Genomic DNA, 18333 nt, shown 5'->3' with positions numbered 1-18333 from the left:
GCACAAATTATTATCCAATTATCATTCCCAGTATTATAAAAGTTGTCTGGACTCCTTACTCACAACTACTCGTTATTTATGCTGCAGGTGTGTTGGTCTTCGCTCTGTGTTTTGCTTGCCACAAAAGACGGGTCAAGTCGAGCGGTCGAGACCAGGAGCTGCCATCAGCTGATCTCGAGTTGCAGGATCATGGCGGCACTGACGCGTGCCTCCTCGCCACTGATTTTGTCAACATCGGTGGACCAAACTTACAATTTGAATTACAAACTGACAGACGGAAAGACGATTACAGCAAACTTTGCATTGGAGCCAAGCTAAAGACCATTGCTTCTACTCTGGGCCGTAATGCTGGTGATGCTGCTGGTGAGGTCGGCTGTGCAGATTGTGCTGATGCAGTTAGTGTCCCTGCAGTCGCTAATGCAGAAGCAAGTTTACGGTCTCCGACAGGAAGCGTGACTCGCGCGCCCCTGACAGAGGTCGCTAACGTCGCTCTTCCTCTCCAGGCGATGGCTCTCGACGTCGGCTCGCTGCCACGACCAACGTCCCTTACAAAAAGTGAGCTAAAAACGCCAGTTAAAAACTGTTTCTATATATTAGAACGTAAACGAACTCAATTTTCTGCTACGAATATTGGTGAATACGTTAGCCGTACCTGTTCTTACAGCAAACGTTGCTGTGTCCGAGGACGAGATTTCTTCTACTGACCTTACAGATTAGGAATCCGTGTGGAATGTTAGTTAAAATTTTTGATCAAAAATAAAATTAGGATGTTTTCGCAGAAAAAATTCGGTGTAAATTGAATTGACGGGCAATTCATTTTTTTAAAATTGTTCTGAACTCTCAACGGAGTACTCGGCAATGACGACGATATTATAGGTAATAATATTATTAAGTTTGTAGATGCTTGACTTGATAACAAAATTATTCCCAATTGTATTATGTTTCTGATGTTCGTCCTTTCGAGTCATGTTGACCAGTAACTGAATTGCTCGATGGATAATGCTGGTCTTCATAACGTTGCAGAATGTTTGGATCTTTCTCATTTCTAAAAAGTGTTTTTCTAATTTCTAATGGCTTGCTTTTCTAATTTTTTAACATCGCATTTAGGACTAGACAAATTTGAGATGCTTCCCTTCAATACCTCGAATTGCGATGTTTTACGACCAATGAAAGTTTACGTTCATGGCCGCATTAGAAATACTTCACCCTAGTATTTGCGATTCAACCTCTTCTCATCAACAACTTCCCGTCGTTTGTGCCAGAGCAGACGCGAGGCCGATCTAATACATGTACATTCCTGGGGGTCGGAGGAATTTTACCAAGAGTCCTAAAGGATTCAATCAATCAGCGAAGCTCCGTCAATAAAGATCGTCTTTCTTTGCCGCTGAGGGAAGAACCTCTGAATAAGCTGTAGAGTTATGTGTCGGAAGAGGCTTGGTCCGATAGCTTGATCATTTGTCATCCAGCGATCGATATCTACCGGTCTTCCTTTGAGTGATCAGCAGAATATACCGGAGGCACTTCATTTAGAGCAAGAACCTTGCATGGTCATGAAACCTTTACGGAAGATGCACCTTAGTTCTTATTCATTTTTTTCATGCGTTACCAGATTTCATTGGACTTGATTGGAATCATAATGATGTGAATTTTGAAATTCTGATTTTAAGAATAAACTTTCAAATATAGAAAAAGAGTTAAAAACTTCAATCGAAAATATAATGATATTATAGTGCGTGATAATTGAATGAATGCACCCTTGCTTATAGGCTTTACATTGTGCATTGCCTATCGAGTTTCTATCAGCTAAAAACATTTAGCCAGAACAAAATTCACCAAATATTGAGACACACATATTAATATTAGAATAGAGTGTTATCGTCATATTAAAAGTGTAATGTGCATTACGACTATATGCTGCAGAATGTGACCACTTGAAAAATACATCAGAAATCAATGAAACGATACATTTCTTGGAGTTCATGATAGCTGTTTAATTAAGAATTAATATGAACAAAATTTTTTCTATTATTTGGCAAATGGGCGCTAAACATTGTAAAGTGCCCTCATTTCACTGTTTCGCATGTAATAATATCGTTTTAAAGTTCCAATTAAACTGGCCGCTTAGAATTAACAGCTAAAATCTCTATGTTGCTCAGGCGTTCATTATGCAATAAACCTCTCTCAATTAAATAAACTTGTGGCTTATGCAAATTACGCTAACAGACCAATAGGAATTTTGCTCATAAAGGATTGGAGCAAAAAAGGTAGAATTTTAATTCATAGCGACAGCTATTGCAGTGCTGTCAATTCTTCACTGTGTCAACATCACACAGAAACGTTTCCTTGCCTAAATGAGTAGACTAAATGCTAATGATGTGACACATCCACCGAACATGTTCGACCTCTATCGCTGTGGCGGACGGTATAGCTAGGGCTTGCTATATAATGGAATAAACCCAGGTTCTATAAGTCGGCGATGGTTTAGAATGGTTTATTTACACATGACGGACATTGAAGTAGTAACAGGCATATGAATGACGAGACACAGATTGAATAGTTGACATGTGATATGAACGCTTGCTAGTGATTGACTGACACAAATGAGAAGAATGGACTAACATTACTTACTAACTACCAGTTACGGGACGATCCCGTATGTTACGGTCGGGCTTACATTAATTTCCCCGACACTCGCTATTCATGAAATTAGACATTTTTTAGATGGGTATTGTAGTTCCCTGCTTAATAAAGGGGATTTGCCTGGAAAACAAGCACATGAAAGTCTGTACGTGGCACGTTGACGAAAACAGTTAACGAAAAGAGACATCATGCTTTGCAATAAAATTATTTTACGTCAGTTTAATTACTTCTTCCCCACGCTGAAGTTGGAAAATATTTATCATCGTTATGTAGAATATCCCAGAAATTATTTACGCTTTATATGCATTTAAAAGCTGCAGTCTGTTGATCACTAAAGTTCACGCAAGACGATTTGGGATGCGGAAAATAATTAAGAATGCGATAAGTTACTTCCGTTTCTTCTGGTTGAAGCGTTAATTTTTGTTCCTTTGCTACGGATTACGTGTTAACCGCTCAACTCTCTTTCAATATATTTCTGTACTATATCGTTTTGTTTGACTATATATATGGTCACATATTCAAATAAATGCACTCATTGGTAAAACCACCATGCAATGACCTCTGAAGGCGATAGATGTTTACACGTAAATTTTGTGCCCCGGCGTCCCCTCCGACATTAACAAGTTTGCTCACGTCCTGAATTGCTTGGCCAGGACGGCGACTGTTGGCATTTGCAAGCTCAGAAGACAAAACTGCTGAGTCTGCAAAACTGACGAACATTTCAAAGGAATGCTCTCCTGAAGCTGTAGACTTTTTCACCAATGGTGTTTGTGGAGCTCGGCTTATAAACGCCTTAGTGTGCAAATATTTCCTTTTTTATCTCTCGATGGGAGTTTTATTTCTAACGCGCTAAATCCTTTGCATTTTACCAGTATTCTTCTTGCATTTCTTCCGGTGTCCATTTGGGGATGCTCTTCAATTTATCAAGAAGGAAAGATTGAAACGCCAATGACATAAAAATAACAATTATTTTACTAGTGTCCTATATATGGTAATTATTAAAGTTCATTATTATTTCCAAGCACTCCAATTGCATAATCAATAAAAATATTTAGTCAAGTTTACTATAATTTTGCTAGATTTTTGAAGGATTACGAGTACATTCAACACGTAAATTCCATTTAAGACCAACCTTTTTGATTCTAAGACAGGAGTTTAGTGTAACGCCTATCAAAATATCTCTTTGTTTCTTTACCCTCGGGGCAGCTTTTCTCCAGCGATAGGTCACGGCCCTCTCTGCCCTCAGACGCGGCGAGCAACAAGCGGGTGTCGTGGGCGCGGGCCGAGAGTTCAGCTGCTGGCGACGGGGACCCGGCGACGTCTTCGGACCTCGCGGCGCTCGACAGCAGGAAAGTCTGCACAGATTTTTGCTTCGACGGTGGAGGAAAAAGCTGCTGAAATTAAATAGCAAGAAACTTAAAATCCATTACTAAATCCTCAAAGCGTATAATTAATGTTTATTATTTGATCAGGCAATAACTGATTGGGCTGTTTTCTAAACATGTTATCAACCGCAATATCACAACTGAACTCACATAACGATTATAATTTGTTTTAATTTCTTTTGTAAGCTAGCTATGAATTTTGTTTTAATTGTAAGAAAACGGAAAATGTTATCTTCTCTGTTCTATGTACAATTATGTATAGGTTCTATATGAATATGGATATGTTCTATATAATTATGTAGGTAAATTTTGACGAATAAACAAGTCAGGGAAAATATAATAGTCGGCGAAAGATTATACAGAGCATTGTCTGTAAAGGCTTGCTGAGCTCTCGTTCTTAAAATTTGTAGTTTTATCGGCACTTCTTTTGTGTAAAGTTTTGTATGCAATGTAAGTTTTTCATTAGATTCTATTCTATTCCAGTTAGTTTGAATATGTTTTGAAATAATTTTTTGAAATTTTAAGTTAATTTCAGATAAAGCAACTCGAGATTGCTTACGCTCTAAAGAAGCCCCATATTGTTCAGTCCTTTGTTGATCAATGTTTTTGGACGCGCCGAAGAAATCGGAAAAGTGAAACGAAGCCTTTAACGGTAGGCTACAGCTCGCTTTGCTCTAGAAATATCGGTAATTAAGGTATTCTTAATGTAAGTTTCACTCGAATTTTCAATTAACTCATGATTATACCTTATGCACTCTGTGGGTTGAATTTAATAATTGAAATTAATTACTTCTGTTCAGAATTACAGTGTATTCGTCAGCACTCTAAATTTAACGTGGCATTGTTACTTTTTGTATTCATCCGCTATAATGACTTGAGCTTTCTTCACCTACATGTTATGAATGTGAATAAAATTGGTTTACCATCCTTCTTTACCATTCCTAAAATCGATATTATTCAGCCGTTCGATGAAAGTCTGAATTAATCGTTCAAAATCTCATGAAAACGTTCATTATGACAATTATGAAACTTTTGTTATGTGTATTCATTTATTAAGAAAAATACCTTCAAGAACACTAGCATAAATGCTGGCTGTGATTCCGATATTGATTTCAATGAAAACCTTCCTTTGCCAACTCCAACCCGCTGGAAAAATACGACTATTCCTTGGTTTCTGCTTCTTTTTGAATTATTTTCAAAATGCTAGTGTGTATGGCCCAGAAAATTGGCAGCAGATTTTAAATTTGTAGTTTCTTTGAACGCGTAAAGCCAGAAATGGGAAACGTCATCGCTTGAAGGGGGCAACATTTCAATTAGACGTCAAGGCAAGTAAAACCTTATAGTAAAGTTCAAGGATCCACTCCCCATTCGAAGCTTTTTCCTTTCTTCGTAGTGCCATGGAATTGTATTGTAGCTTGTATTGTAGTAATGGCAGCTCATGCTGCACGGCGATTTTGCTTTATTTTTTACTCCGCGGACTCGGTACATGCCAGTTCTTTTATGAATCATCAAATGTTCAACGAAACTGCGGATCTCGTTACTTCCTTTTTTAGTACTACAAAAATACGAGCATGCTAATAAATGACTTTACATGAAATATTAGTGTGAGAATATGCCTTTGATTCATTTATGATATTATAATAATAAACGGAAATTTGACATTCGGTTCTAAAATGAATATGGTTCCATGATTTGAAAGAAGAAGCTTGAAAGCTTTAATCCTAACGCATTCGAGCAAATGCTGTCGACTAGGCTTAGCTACTGCAAGAGCTTCGTCCCGACGAATGCAAGTGTAAATTTGTTCATTTCTTATGCATGTAAATTAGGATTATTCTAAAACTTCGTTGCATTTACTTGTAGCTGAGCATATTGCGTTGCTTTGCTTACTGTATTATGGGACGCGAGCCGAACTGCAATGCTATTAGGATGATCAAAATTTTGAAGAAAATTATGATAAAGCGTTTGAATTTACTCTCTATTGGCTCAAAAAGCCGTTGCCTTGTAAAATTGTAGTCATTTTCTATGGCTATTATATTTGGGTATATAATATTCAGTGAATCTTCACCCAATATAATCACTATGGATCCAATAAAGATTGATTTACTCATCAATTATCCTGATTTTAGTATTTTAGAAATGGACTCGGAGAATAGAAAATTTCTCCAAATTAATGCCCAAAATGATGAATTAATGATCACTCGTATTATCCTCATATCCGATTTTCGGATATCAAAAATGGTCGCTCATATATACATAATAATTTTCAATTTATTTAAGTACATACGGGAGATATTTATGGAAATTGAACTCATTCTTTGAGGCATTTACATTTAACTTCATTCTCGCCAGACTACTAATGACCTTCGCATTTTCCGAAGGAAAAATACGTTTAAGGAAACTTTTTCATAATCCTAAAAAAAAATAATTTACTTCTCAGGTTTTTTACTCTCGAGTAATTGATTATCTTTTTAATCCGTTAGTTGAAGCCGAGGATTTCACTAACATATGATAAAAATGAAATAGAAATTCGGTATTATGGATTTGTGGATATGGTTTTGAAGGAGAATATAGACAATTTCTTGTCTCTTGAAGCTATGATCAAAAACGAGCCTTCGCAAGGCTCAAACTCTACGCTATAGAAGCTTGTCAAGAATTTCCTGAAGTCAGTGACGATGCGTTGCCAGCCTCTATTCTCATTTTCATTCAAATCGGAATTTTTTAGCGCTTGTCTACAAACTTACAGCACCTTAACTTTGCTTTGGTCTCTGTAGAACTTGACGAGCTTTTGATGAGAGGCATTCTTTTGATTTAGGGCCGTAAATTCACTGCGACGAGAGCAGTTTGCTTCTGAAAGGAATTAACGCACTGGAAAATATATGACACTTCACGCTCGCATCCCGCTTTATTGTGTCACGCGGATGTGGTGTACGATGTTAATTTTGTCCATAATTCAATCCCTTCTGAATAATAATGAAATTAATACGAAATTTGGTACTCACTGTATGAAAATCAAAAACATATATCTATAATTTTCCATGAGATAAGGTATATTGTAAATTAATTCAGCAATACTAGGCTCATAGTCTTCCATTCCCATGCACAGTGTCTGCAGGAGATATCATTGTAAACCTATACAGATATCGATGGAATAACTTTTTCTTCGAGGAAATTTCGTAGGCAACCGAAGATATCAAATTCACCTCTACTACGCGAAGCCATTTTCTCCAAGCCTTCTACGCTTACATCGATGGAAGCTTTCGTACAGGAGAAAAGAAGGCTTGCCGTGCTCAATATAGAGCGATACCAATAACATGTTGGAAGGCACAGCAGTAAATTCAAAAATTCTCTTCGATATTTTTAGGATTAAATTGCTTTTTGATTATTCAGTGAGAGAAGAATCTTACGAAAAGATAAAAAATTCCTCCTTCTACTCATAAATCAACATCCAATGAAATGAAATAAAAAATTTTCGGTTATCAAACTTTAACTCTTTTTAGTAAAATAATTTTACGGTTAATCATTGAGAATAGAATTATTAAATTAATTCTACCAATTAATGAGCGAACTGCCAAGAATAATAGCTTTAGAGTTAGAAATTCTTTAAAAAATTTCGAGATATGAGATCTGGCTCTCGTAATAATTAATTAGTTCTGATTATTTCTTCACTCTTGATATGGATAAAGGGAAAGCATCAATAGGCAGCACCACATAATCAAACAAGGTTTAAATTAACTATCTCATGTGAAATTGATAATAAGGTAAGGTTCGCTGAAAGAAGATTTAAGGGGAATTACGCAGTGACCGGGGTATAAATTGATGTCTCCTAGGGCAGTGTTTCTCAACGTTTTTTTCCATTCCCCCTCTTCGAATTAGCGTAAAATTTAATTCCCACAACTGTCTCTTTTATAGCGCCATCAAAAATATTTGGATAAATTACACTTCAATTTTATGAGACAGAGTACCCGGATATTTTACATTGAATCAAACCAATACATTCAGAAGACACAACGTTCAAGAAGTGATGATAAGTTAGCCCTTGCACCTCATCACTTGAATTAAAAGTAATAATTAAAACACAGAAGACAGACAAAAATTAAAACACAGAACAGTCTCTTTTTTGCAATCTTTGAGAGAAGAAGAGGACCGTAAGGTATCTCTGCACAATTACTCAATACTTGGTTGATGGATCAAATTGCTTCACTTGAACATATTCTGCATTGATTTCTTCTTTGAGAACCTTTATTTTGTTTGTAGAGAACTGCGGCACAGGAAAGCTATGCATGAAAGCTCTCGGTCAGCTGAGTGAATACGCCCAGCCCACGTTCAATTATAAAAACACGTTCAGAATGCAAAGCTGATCTTCGGTATAGCAGTCTTCGCTCAGACTACGGTCAAACTTGACCGGAGCGCTGCTTCCATGTAATTATCTTGATATTCTTTGGATGGACATGGAAATCATGTTAAAAGTTATCTCCATAACTATTCAAAATGTAATTTACGTATAGTCTAAAATGAAGCTAGAGCACAAATAAAAAATTAAGTCATAATTGCGGGCATTACACGCCGGTAGACACTGCATGCATGAATGTGCCCTGTGCTCCGAACACTGTTGTATACGATGTGTACCTGACCACTACTATAAATTGTCATTGTTGCCAGGTCGCTGCAATTATTTTTATTGTCAATGGAGAAAACATCGTAAGACGGGAATGAAATATTTCCTTTTCATTTTTCCCCCACGCCCTAATTGCTTGGTATTTGCGACCCTCTTATTGAGTGGGGCGCTCTCATTGTTTGAGAGCCCCTGAATTAGATCTTGCCTGCTTTGCAATTTAATTGAGATTATTCTTCATCTATTTCACCACATTTCATTCATACTTTATTATGTATCAGTCTGCCCTGATAAAAACGAATTGATCGTCAAGCAAGCAACGCACTAGAGCAGCAAAACATTTATCTTGGTTTGAGATAATAGAGAGAAGGAACCAAACCAAAAACAACAGAAAAGAAGCTGAACAACTCAACACGGAAAGGGGGGAGAAACATTTTTTACTTCTTCCCGGAAATGGATCGACGTCTCTAGGAAGTCACTAACGCTTGATTGCAAGATATGGAGCCGCAACTAAAACGGCTCGCCAATATATTACTGGACCGTGATCGCCTCAGCCTTGGCCCGCCATTGGGACAAATCGAAGTAGCTTTTATTGGGGACAGAACAGATGGCCACTTGCATTGTTTATCTTATTAAATATTGGTGAGATTTATTTTTGAGCATTGCTTCTCATGTAAAACAATTTCAAATGATGTGGAAATAAATATTGAGAACTTCTCCATGGAAATAATTGACCTAATGAAAGGCTTTCATGTCAAGACTAATTTCTTGGTTCCATAATTGTTGACGCTGAATACTGTTTTCCCCTGGAACCGAATACATTTATTTGGGTTAGGATATCTGTAATATTGGCAAGGGACGTAGTAAAAAGAGTTTCTTCTCGTCGGTATTTGCATGTTTCCTCAACCACATTAACATAAGTCGTTTATTGCATCATACTTTGCATACTTGGTTGAGTTGCGCTGGAAACTATATAGGAGCTATGACTTTGACCGAATTCGAAATCGATTTTCTTGTGTATTATGAAACGAATAAGTGATAAGTGGCTTTCAGTATAAGATCATGTTTTAAATCTCAAGGAATTTGAAATTCAAATAATTTGTGTGTCAATCTTGTATATCAAAATTGGTCGTTAACATTCACCTCGTGCCAACAAGAGATAAAAAACCTTCATGTCAAAGTGCTAGTATATCATTTATCCTTTTAACTCGAAGGTAGGATGAAATTATATATATCATATTGAAGGTAGGATTTTTCATATGTAATTGAAAAAAAAGGATTGAGGCATTAGCTGAGAGTAGGGCGCCATAGGTCCCATGAAGATTTAATGGCAGTTATAAGAAGGAAGTCTTGTTTTCAAGTTCAGAAAGTTTCCTTCGAGCGCCATCTACACTTTTTTGCCAAAACTCTCGGGTTTGGCACGAACCCAGAAAATAAAATTTCAGTCGAAGTCTAGTTCAGTCGATGAACATGCATAGTATAACTTGAGGTATTTCATTAAGAAATAATCGGAGAAAATTTACACAGGGGTAGAAGTATTCACGATTTATGTCGTTGAAAAAATCAAATGGAGCCTGAGTTTTTTTGGAAAAAAATAAGAAAAAATTGAAAGAGACTAGTCAGCTCCGTCGTCCTCTAAATATGTGATGTTCGACCAGGCGCACTAAGCTTCAGTCTTCGAGAGTTTCCCACTGCGTTAGTAAAAGAAACTTCGTTATGTGCGTCGAGAAACAATATATTTTCTGAATAAAAATGAATAACAATGAAAGTCGGCCAAATATCAATCAGCTACAATGATTGCTGTTAAGATTTGAAATAAATTGTAGAGCTTAGATAATGCTAAGTAAAATATCACACAACGACAAATGCGCAGGCCGCGATAGGGCATTCGGCACCGAAAATACTGTACGTACGCGATTGAACCGTTTTTACTTATGTCTACTTAAGGCGCTTGTGATCAATAATATCACAGACAACTAAATATTTACCATCTTTCCAAGACGAGCATATATATAACTAAAAACTTTTACATTGAAGTGTAAAAACATTAACAGTTCTCATGACTTCTTTCCAGCATATTGCTCACTTGTGCAGATTTGCTGTCTTGTTGTACAGGTGAGCAGCAAAGCTGGAAAGTTTGAGCCGTGATGATGGTCCCTCTTATTCAGAAACTTGGCAAAAAGTTGCGCAATAAGAGTGATACGAATAGAACCTAGACTGTTTGTGCTTTATTGCTGTACTTTTGTTTGTGCATTCGTGCTGAACAATGGCTTCGTATTATTCGTAATCTTAAACGAGGCGGCAAAAGCTTTCTTATCTCCTACCGACAAAAATCTTAACTATGGAAGCAAATGCCTGAAAGATTTATAATTTTGTTATTTAATGAATTGTCAAGAAAACATCGCTCAATCTTCACTTGGATATTGTTCTGATCAATCGTTAAAAATGTTGATCCTAATTACTTGCTAATTATTTTATCCCAGTCATTGAAAAGCTTACTTGAGGTCTGTGTGCCTGGGGTGCAATAGAAGCCAAGCCATTCCTTTCATGTCTGTTTTTTTCGAGGGATCAAGTCTTGTTTTCATTATTTTATTTAGGCTCTATGCTGCTTGGTTTTACTCAAAAGAGAGACTGACTTGGATTCTTTGACTTCGTTTTTCGATCACACGTGTCTTCTCACATCGAATTGCTTTCAATAAATTATAGTTAAAAATTTCATCTTCGTGCAGAATAATCAAATATTAACACTTGAATCTTGACTTGACATAGTTTTTATTCATCGGAGTCTATTCATTCAATCGCTTCAAGTGTTTTAATCTCGTGGCTAGCCATTTTCCTCAAAAAATCGCAGCTTGGCGGTAAAAGATTGTAAGGTGAGGAAAATTCTAAAATAATATCAGGCATGAAATTTGTAGACGCTGAATTTCTTTCATAATTACGCTGAAATGTGGGCTGCTGCTCTCTTTATAAACTTCGTTTACTCGCTAAAGTTTTATAATTATTGCCAGCCAGGAACTTTCAAGGCGTCAGGCAGGATCCCCAATTCCTTATTTCCCAATTTCCACAAGCTGGTCCAAAACAGATTGTTACGAATTAATGCCACATTATTTCGTCTCTCATTTCAATTCTTTATTATACACTAGACAGATTGTCACGTTTGTTGCAGTCTTGGGCCAAGCCAGCTTGTCTACACAAACGACGCTCCAGGATTAATTCTAAAGACTGAGCGAAATGCAAATAACTTTCAAAACTCTCGTCTACTCGGACGAAGGCTCATACGCTACAGTTCACAAGCCTATCGGAGCAAGATAAAGTTTGACAATAAAAGTTCAGTCTAGTGTACAAAATTGTTACCAAGCCGGGCACAATGAAAAATAAATGGGCAGCAAAATTTGATTTAGAGAAATATTAACGTTTTTTTCACATAAAGGCAAATTTCAAAACTTTGCTTCCGCTTCGCCCGTGAATTTTTTCACTTTTACTTTTAACTAAGAATGTTTCAACCAATATTATTTCTAAAACACCGAATGGCCAAATAAACATTAAGCTGTTTTATAAATACATAAAACACAATGTTCATCAATAATGTCAAACGATTTGGCGTAGTGTTTATCATCAACTAGCCAAACGATATGGCGTAGGCAAGAAATTGAAAACACTCAAATCAAATCACGGCAATCAAATATTGAAATAAATTATTCATAAGTACTAGGTTAATTTCAGTTCCTGAAGCGTTATATACAGTGGCGTCATCTCCAAAATGGTCAGTATGATATAGGTGCTGTTGATGCTAAGCTGCTGTGCTTTAATTAAAATTTATAACTATTAACATGTCATTATTTTACTCGAAGTATTTAGTTATAATCATCGTTACTGGAAATACCTGGTTATGAATCAAAATATACAACCGTAAGGAGGTAAACAATTAGCATGAGTAATAACAAAAGTTCATTCATGTTACCGTAAAGGTATCGGTATAAAATCTTTCATGTTTGCCCTCTCGTAAGAAGGCCTCGCAAGGATGTATTGTCTGTGTGGGAAGTGGAGGTCAGGGTACAGGGTGATGCCCCGACCCAAGAAGCCCGTCCAGAAGCCGTACGTGCCGAATGTTATGATGTTGTGGTGACATCGGGACAACAGGCACATGTCATCACCTATGGAGCCTGGTACATGGAAACATTTATATGAGTGCAATGAATGATATATGAACATAGAAATTCCGTACACATTTTGATCATTTTAATTTATGGATCCTGGGAAAAAACAATTAAGACAAGATATAATACAAAAGGTAGTAAGTTTTTCTGCAATGATGATAAGAATTGGGCTTGAAACTACATAATATTAAATAAGTCATCGGTGTTTCATGCATATCGAATAACAGTATATGAGCTATTCACCTTTGCGATAATACAAAATTAATATTCGTGCCAGTTCCTAGCCTCACAACTCTTGGCAGCAGACCTAAGTATTCCGCTCAATACCTTGAGAAACAAAAGCGTTGTTGAGGCCAGCGTCGCGGAATAACTTCATCGTGGTTCTGACGTCGTCGGACGTCACGACGAAGATGACGTTCGTGTAATTACGCATGAAATACGCGGCAGCTCGTGCCAAGTAGCGATCGTACGACAATCCATGTACGGCGTATTTCTGTGAAATATAGCGCGTTTAATGTCTTTCATAGTTATATTTATTAATTCCAATCTAATTAATACTTTTAATTAATATTCCAAGTAATACTTTGAGCATAATTTAAACCATTTTGTATCAATGACCGAACATTATTTCATGAAGAATCTTTGCTCATTGATTGTGAACTCATTGAGCAACTGACAAAAAGAACTTTTCGATCGAGCAAAACATGTTCAGGTACGAATTTAAAAACAGATTTCGAAGTTAATTACAATTTTTTCATCCCGGCCTATGTTAATGTTACTAGTAATTTGCATAGAATTGAAGGGTGATCTCAGGCTCACAGTTTGCAAATAGTTGATGTAGTCGCCAAGTCTGACGTGAACGCCCACGAACAGCAGAGGCGAGTGAGGGTCCGCTTTCGTTGCTTGCAGAGCTATGCTGCTGAGCCTGAATTGTGCCTGAGCCAAATTAGGCAACGGCATTACAATTGTCAAATGTGTGAAAACCTTTCACATTAAAAACAATAAAAATTTAGTTTATATTCTTTCAAGTATATGAATTACTTAAGAATATTTACATTCAAGTAGTCTGTCCCAGCTCTGGGGATTTTATTAGTAGAGAGATCATTTAAAAAAAACTGGCATCACTAATCAAGGCCGTGACGGAAAGCGAAGGATCATAGTTTAATATTTCTAATTAATTAAAATTCAATAGATTATTAATTATTCATAGATGCAATGGCATAATAAAATAAATATTGTTGATAGATAAATAGTTTTTTTCCCACTCATTTCTAAAATTCTCCATTTAATTCGTAGAAATTAAAATGATAAACGAACTCGAAACTAAAAATATTCCCATGAATGTTGTCCATGCAGATATAAACTCACCGATAAGTCAAGCTTTGATTTGCAGGCAAACTCTTTTCTTAATTCTTCCCTGAATGCACCGAACAGTTGCATTTCCAGAGGATATCCTGTGTAGAAGAGAATTTATGAGTATCACGTATACATCAAGCATCGCGTTGTACAAATATCAATACCAAGTGGCACCAGGCGATGTGAACGGTCGATCATGGCCTGAGAGAAGTGAACTGGTAATGTATTTGAAATCAAACAATATGGGAAGCTTTCGAAGTGTGAATATCACATCGCGTATCTTTTGCTGTAAATTTGATAATAATGCAGCAAATTTTGATGGCCAGAAAATTAACAGACAAGAGTTGATAAGGAAATTCTGAATGTGGCGGTTAGGAGGCAATCAAAACCACATGCAGTCGTATGTTTCTTCAGATTTTCATGTTTTTTATCTGAGAATTCGAATTCAATTCCTTATTTAAAAGATTACCAGTTACCATCAAATACGCATTCGATCAAAAACAAGTTTATATCAGGACACACCTGAGTGACTGACATGCCATTACCAGGTGACCATCGGTCACTACCAGGTGACCATCAGGTCACTACCAGGTGACCAGCAGGTCATGAGTGACAGAGAGCGCATTTTCTCGTCGACGAAAACTTGAGATCACGGACAGACGGACGGACAGACGGACAGACAGACAGACGGACGGACATGGCGAGCACATTAGTGCATTTTTTCCATAGATGAGAAAATGCGCTAATTAGTAGCATATCAATGGCTGGGACTCCCTGCGAAGAGAACTGCTCACATATAAGTGAGATTTCTTGAATTTCGATAATATATCATTAATAATATCAAGCATATTGAAACTTGAAATTTTAAGTTGCTTGTGTAATTAATTAGCCTAATCAAAGGTGTTCTTAATTATCGAACGTTGGAGGATCTATTATCATGAATGATAAAACTGGAAGAACCCCATCGTTGGAATTGGTAGAGTGTGCATTTTGGCGATAATTTTAAACTCAATTGCCACAATGGACGAAAAATTCTTTGTAATTCTTGCGTTGCTATAGATCTGATTAGACTCTAATTAGGTGCAGAATTGAATTGATGAAAAATTTTCGATTTATACTGTTTCATGAAATAGCCCATCCAATCATTAATTACCTTGAATTGTTACTCCTGTAAAATATTTATCAAGTTCACTATAATGAGATTTCTTGAGCGCTGCAGACATGCAATAAATTTTCTTGAGTGCGTAAAGGGTGGCGTAGTCGCTCATGAGGTTGCCGAGTCTGCCATGCACGCTGTACGTGACGAGCGGCAGCCTGATGCCGCGCCAGGTCTTATCGTGTGGCACGCGCGTGTTGAGACTCAGCGCCGTGTGGGGCGGGGGGCGGTCATCCTTGCACGTGGGGCATGCGTAGCGGTCGTTGAACTTCTGAGAAAGAAAGAGCTATACCGTCATATACTTTGTTATATGTGATGATTTGCGCAATTTTACTGTTATGTCCCGGGGCTATACTTTCAAAAAAGTTAAGAGATCATAAGTTCATCAGCCATTCATTGATGGCATTTCAAGCAAAATCCAGCAATCATAGACAAGAAAATAGAGCGTAAGTAATTACGTTAACTTAGCGAGTTTTTCACTGAAAAACGTTCAGTGAAAAACGCCGAAGAGGAAACAAAAAATGTACAGAATAAACAGGGTTTAAGACAAACTATTTTGAATATATCAAGAGACATATAAAAATACACAATGTTGACTTCATATAGTTTTAAAATCTGTGATTGTGGCCATAAGCGTTAATGAATGCACCGGCATGAGTTCACTCATGTCGTTCAATAATTTAGATCTGTTTGTTCTAAGCATCTATTCTATTTGTTTTAATACATTTGCACAGATCTTCTGAGTACCCATATTATTAATGTATATTTTGAAAATTACCATTTTAACATTGATTCACTCACTTGAAGGTCTTCTAGCATAGTCCGGAGATCAGCGTTGGAGGAGCTCAAGCTTTGGTGCAACATATTGATGATTGAACTATCATTCTTGAGGTCCAAATGAGTGATCTCGGTGATCAAATTGGTCAAGTTTGTAATTATATCGGCATGATTGTGAACGAGTACTCCAGGAAATTTGTTGTTAGCATTAAAAGTTAGGCTATTTATGGGAAGAGTTTGTACAGGGCTTAGTTCTGACGTTTTAGAAATATTTCCTAAAGTTGTTAAATTTCTCGGGCGTTGATTCTCGTAATAACTAGAAACATCTTGAGAAATTTTTATATTATTGTAATAATTTGATTGTAAGTCCTTGTCTTTAACGATACGGATATTCTCGACTGAAGACCACGATTTATCCAAGTGTTTACGATTTGTGGAGTTTGAAGCAAACATTCCGGATAATTCCAAGGATTTGTCAAGCTTTGTATTGTTAGGCGAGGATCTTCCCACAGGTTGCGGAGCCCGATAGCAACGTCCTTCCTGGCATACTTCGATAAAAACACCTGGAAAAAATGACATAATCGCAATATTCCAATACATGAGTATACTATTCATTGTGAAGCTTACATTATGAGAAGAAACATCCAAATGAAGCACAAGTGATAATTATATTATACTTTATTTCATCTAAAAAAATTTAGAGATAATTTTAAAATCATGTATTTTATTTCATAGAAACATTCATTTGCCCACATCACCGAAGATAATAATTTTCATGCCTAACTTTTAAAATACATCCATAAAAATAATTTAAATTGATGTTAAACTGAATCATGATTGAATTAATATAATTCAACCGTGGCTCTAACCAACCTCCTGGCAGGAGTGTCATGCTGACGAAGAAACTGATGGCACAACCCATGAAGATGACGCGGCGTGACACCTGCATTTCCTGTTATTGACGCTCATTACAATCTCAGTTAAAAACACAAAATGAATCATCCATGGGCAACTTTTCGTTTCGCTCAATAATTGCTTTCTTGCATATATTTTCTATGCTTGTTATACTCATATAGTGGTTAGGAATGATGCAACAAAAACAAAACCTCAATAATAAAGAGACAGAGCTCTCGCGTAAGTAGGAGTAAGACTAACTCAATGAGCGAAGTCGCACGTCGCGAGCATTAGTCGCGTTGGCAACCAGACTGCGACGCGCGACAGGTCAGCTCGTATCCACGGACGACTGCCATGCTGAATATAGAATCAATAGCTTCACCTCAGCGTTAATTAATTACATGTAATGTTTAGTAAGCTAATGTAAACAAGTAAAAAATCTGAATAATTATATCAGTAAATTAGAAAGGTATTCATCTTGCTACCTGTCCCTCTAAGAGGCTTAGTCACCTTGACACATTATTCTTAATATTTATAATATCAATTATTAGGCCAATTACATAGCACCCGTATAACAATCGAACCGATGATGACCACAAACAATTAAATCTTAGACATGAGCAGTAAATTTGGAAGTAACGGGCTGATGTATGCAATATAGGTACATATTGTAAAATTGTGTAGAGTTTGAACATTTTCCCCTCACCGTCCGACGCCCCCCAGTCTGCCCGCGTGTTATGCGGACGGTTTCCATCCAAGCATAAATAATTATCCGCTTGAGCGGGCAGCTCTTGATGCGGCCGGCTCAGATATTCAATATATTTTCAAATTCCCATTAGATGCCACCCTAATGTTATAGTCATTCTGTTCCTCGATAATATCGTCGATAATTTCAGCTCCGAGGAAGAGGCTAGATAAGAAGATTGTAAAGAATGTTTAAATAAATTATTTAGTAGGGATAAGATAAATTGATTAAACAGGGCTAAATTGGTGATTAAAAGAGGTTTCGGAGAAAACACACTAATTTTAAGTCCATCTCGGGAATTTATAAATGATGCAGGAATCGATTTATATATTGTATAAATTATTAGTTGAGACATTTAAAAAAAAAGATGCAAATGTTATCCTTTATTCCAGGCTATTCTGTCATGTTAGGTTGCAGTATGCGGAAGCCTGCTGTCATAACCGACAATCGATAATTCCAAGAACTGAAGTCATTAGCTTCAAATTTCCAAAGAAAAATTTCTAATATAAAATTAAATTCATTTCATACGATTCATTAAAATTTTTTGACGTTCGTATTTACTTCAGAATTTCCGACTGTCAGGTAAACTAGGTAAAACATGAGCGTTTGAG

General features: G+C 36.7%; 2 protein-coding genes across 2 annotated transcripts in view; one reads left to right on the top strand and one right to left on the bottom strand.

Moving 5' to 3' along the window:
• The window catches only part of LOC108682692 (neural-cadherin), a 61494-nt gene extending 56515 nt beyond the window's left edge, over positions 1 to 4979 (top strand). The window contains exons 28-29 of the mRNA XM_018171913.2: positions 88 to 555; positions 3887 to 4979. Of these exons, the coding sequence (XP_018027402.2) occupies positions 88 to 555; positions 3887 to 4038 (620 nt within the window). The 3' untranslated portion in view covers positions 4039 to 4979. The remainder of the gene's footprint in view (positions 1 to 87; positions 556 to 3886) is intronic.
• A 7182-nt stretch (positions 4980 to 12161) lies between these two features.
• Positions 12162 to 17209, bottom strand: LOC108682691. The gene is made up of 7 exons (XM_018171912.2): positions 16957 to 17209; positions 16108 to 16646; positions 15304 to 15577; positions 14163 to 14248; positions 13614 to 13730; positions 13122 to 13287; positions 12162 to 12800 (listed from the first exon to the last, which is right to left on the bottom strand). The coding sequence occupies exons 1-7, from the start codon at positions 17030 to 17032 to the stop codon at positions 12595 to 12597; spliced, it is 1464 nt and encodes a 487-aa protein (XP_018027401.2). The 5' UTR covers positions 17033 to 17209; the 3' UTR covers positions 12162 to 12594.
• Positions 17210 to 18333: the final 1124 nt, after the last annotated feature.

Source organism: Hyalella azteca, unplaced genomic scaffold (genome assembly GCF_000764305.2).
Source record: "Hyalella azteca isolate HAZT.00-mixed unplaced genomic scaffold, Hazt_2.0.2 contig17406, whole genome shotgun sequence".
Lineage (NCBI taxonomy): Eukaryota > Metazoa > Arthropoda > Malacostraca > Amphipoda > Hyalellidae > Hyalella > Hyalella azteca.
The sequence above is the reverse complement of the archived record's forward strand: the minus strand, read 5'-3'. Positions and strand labels throughout refer to the sequence as shown.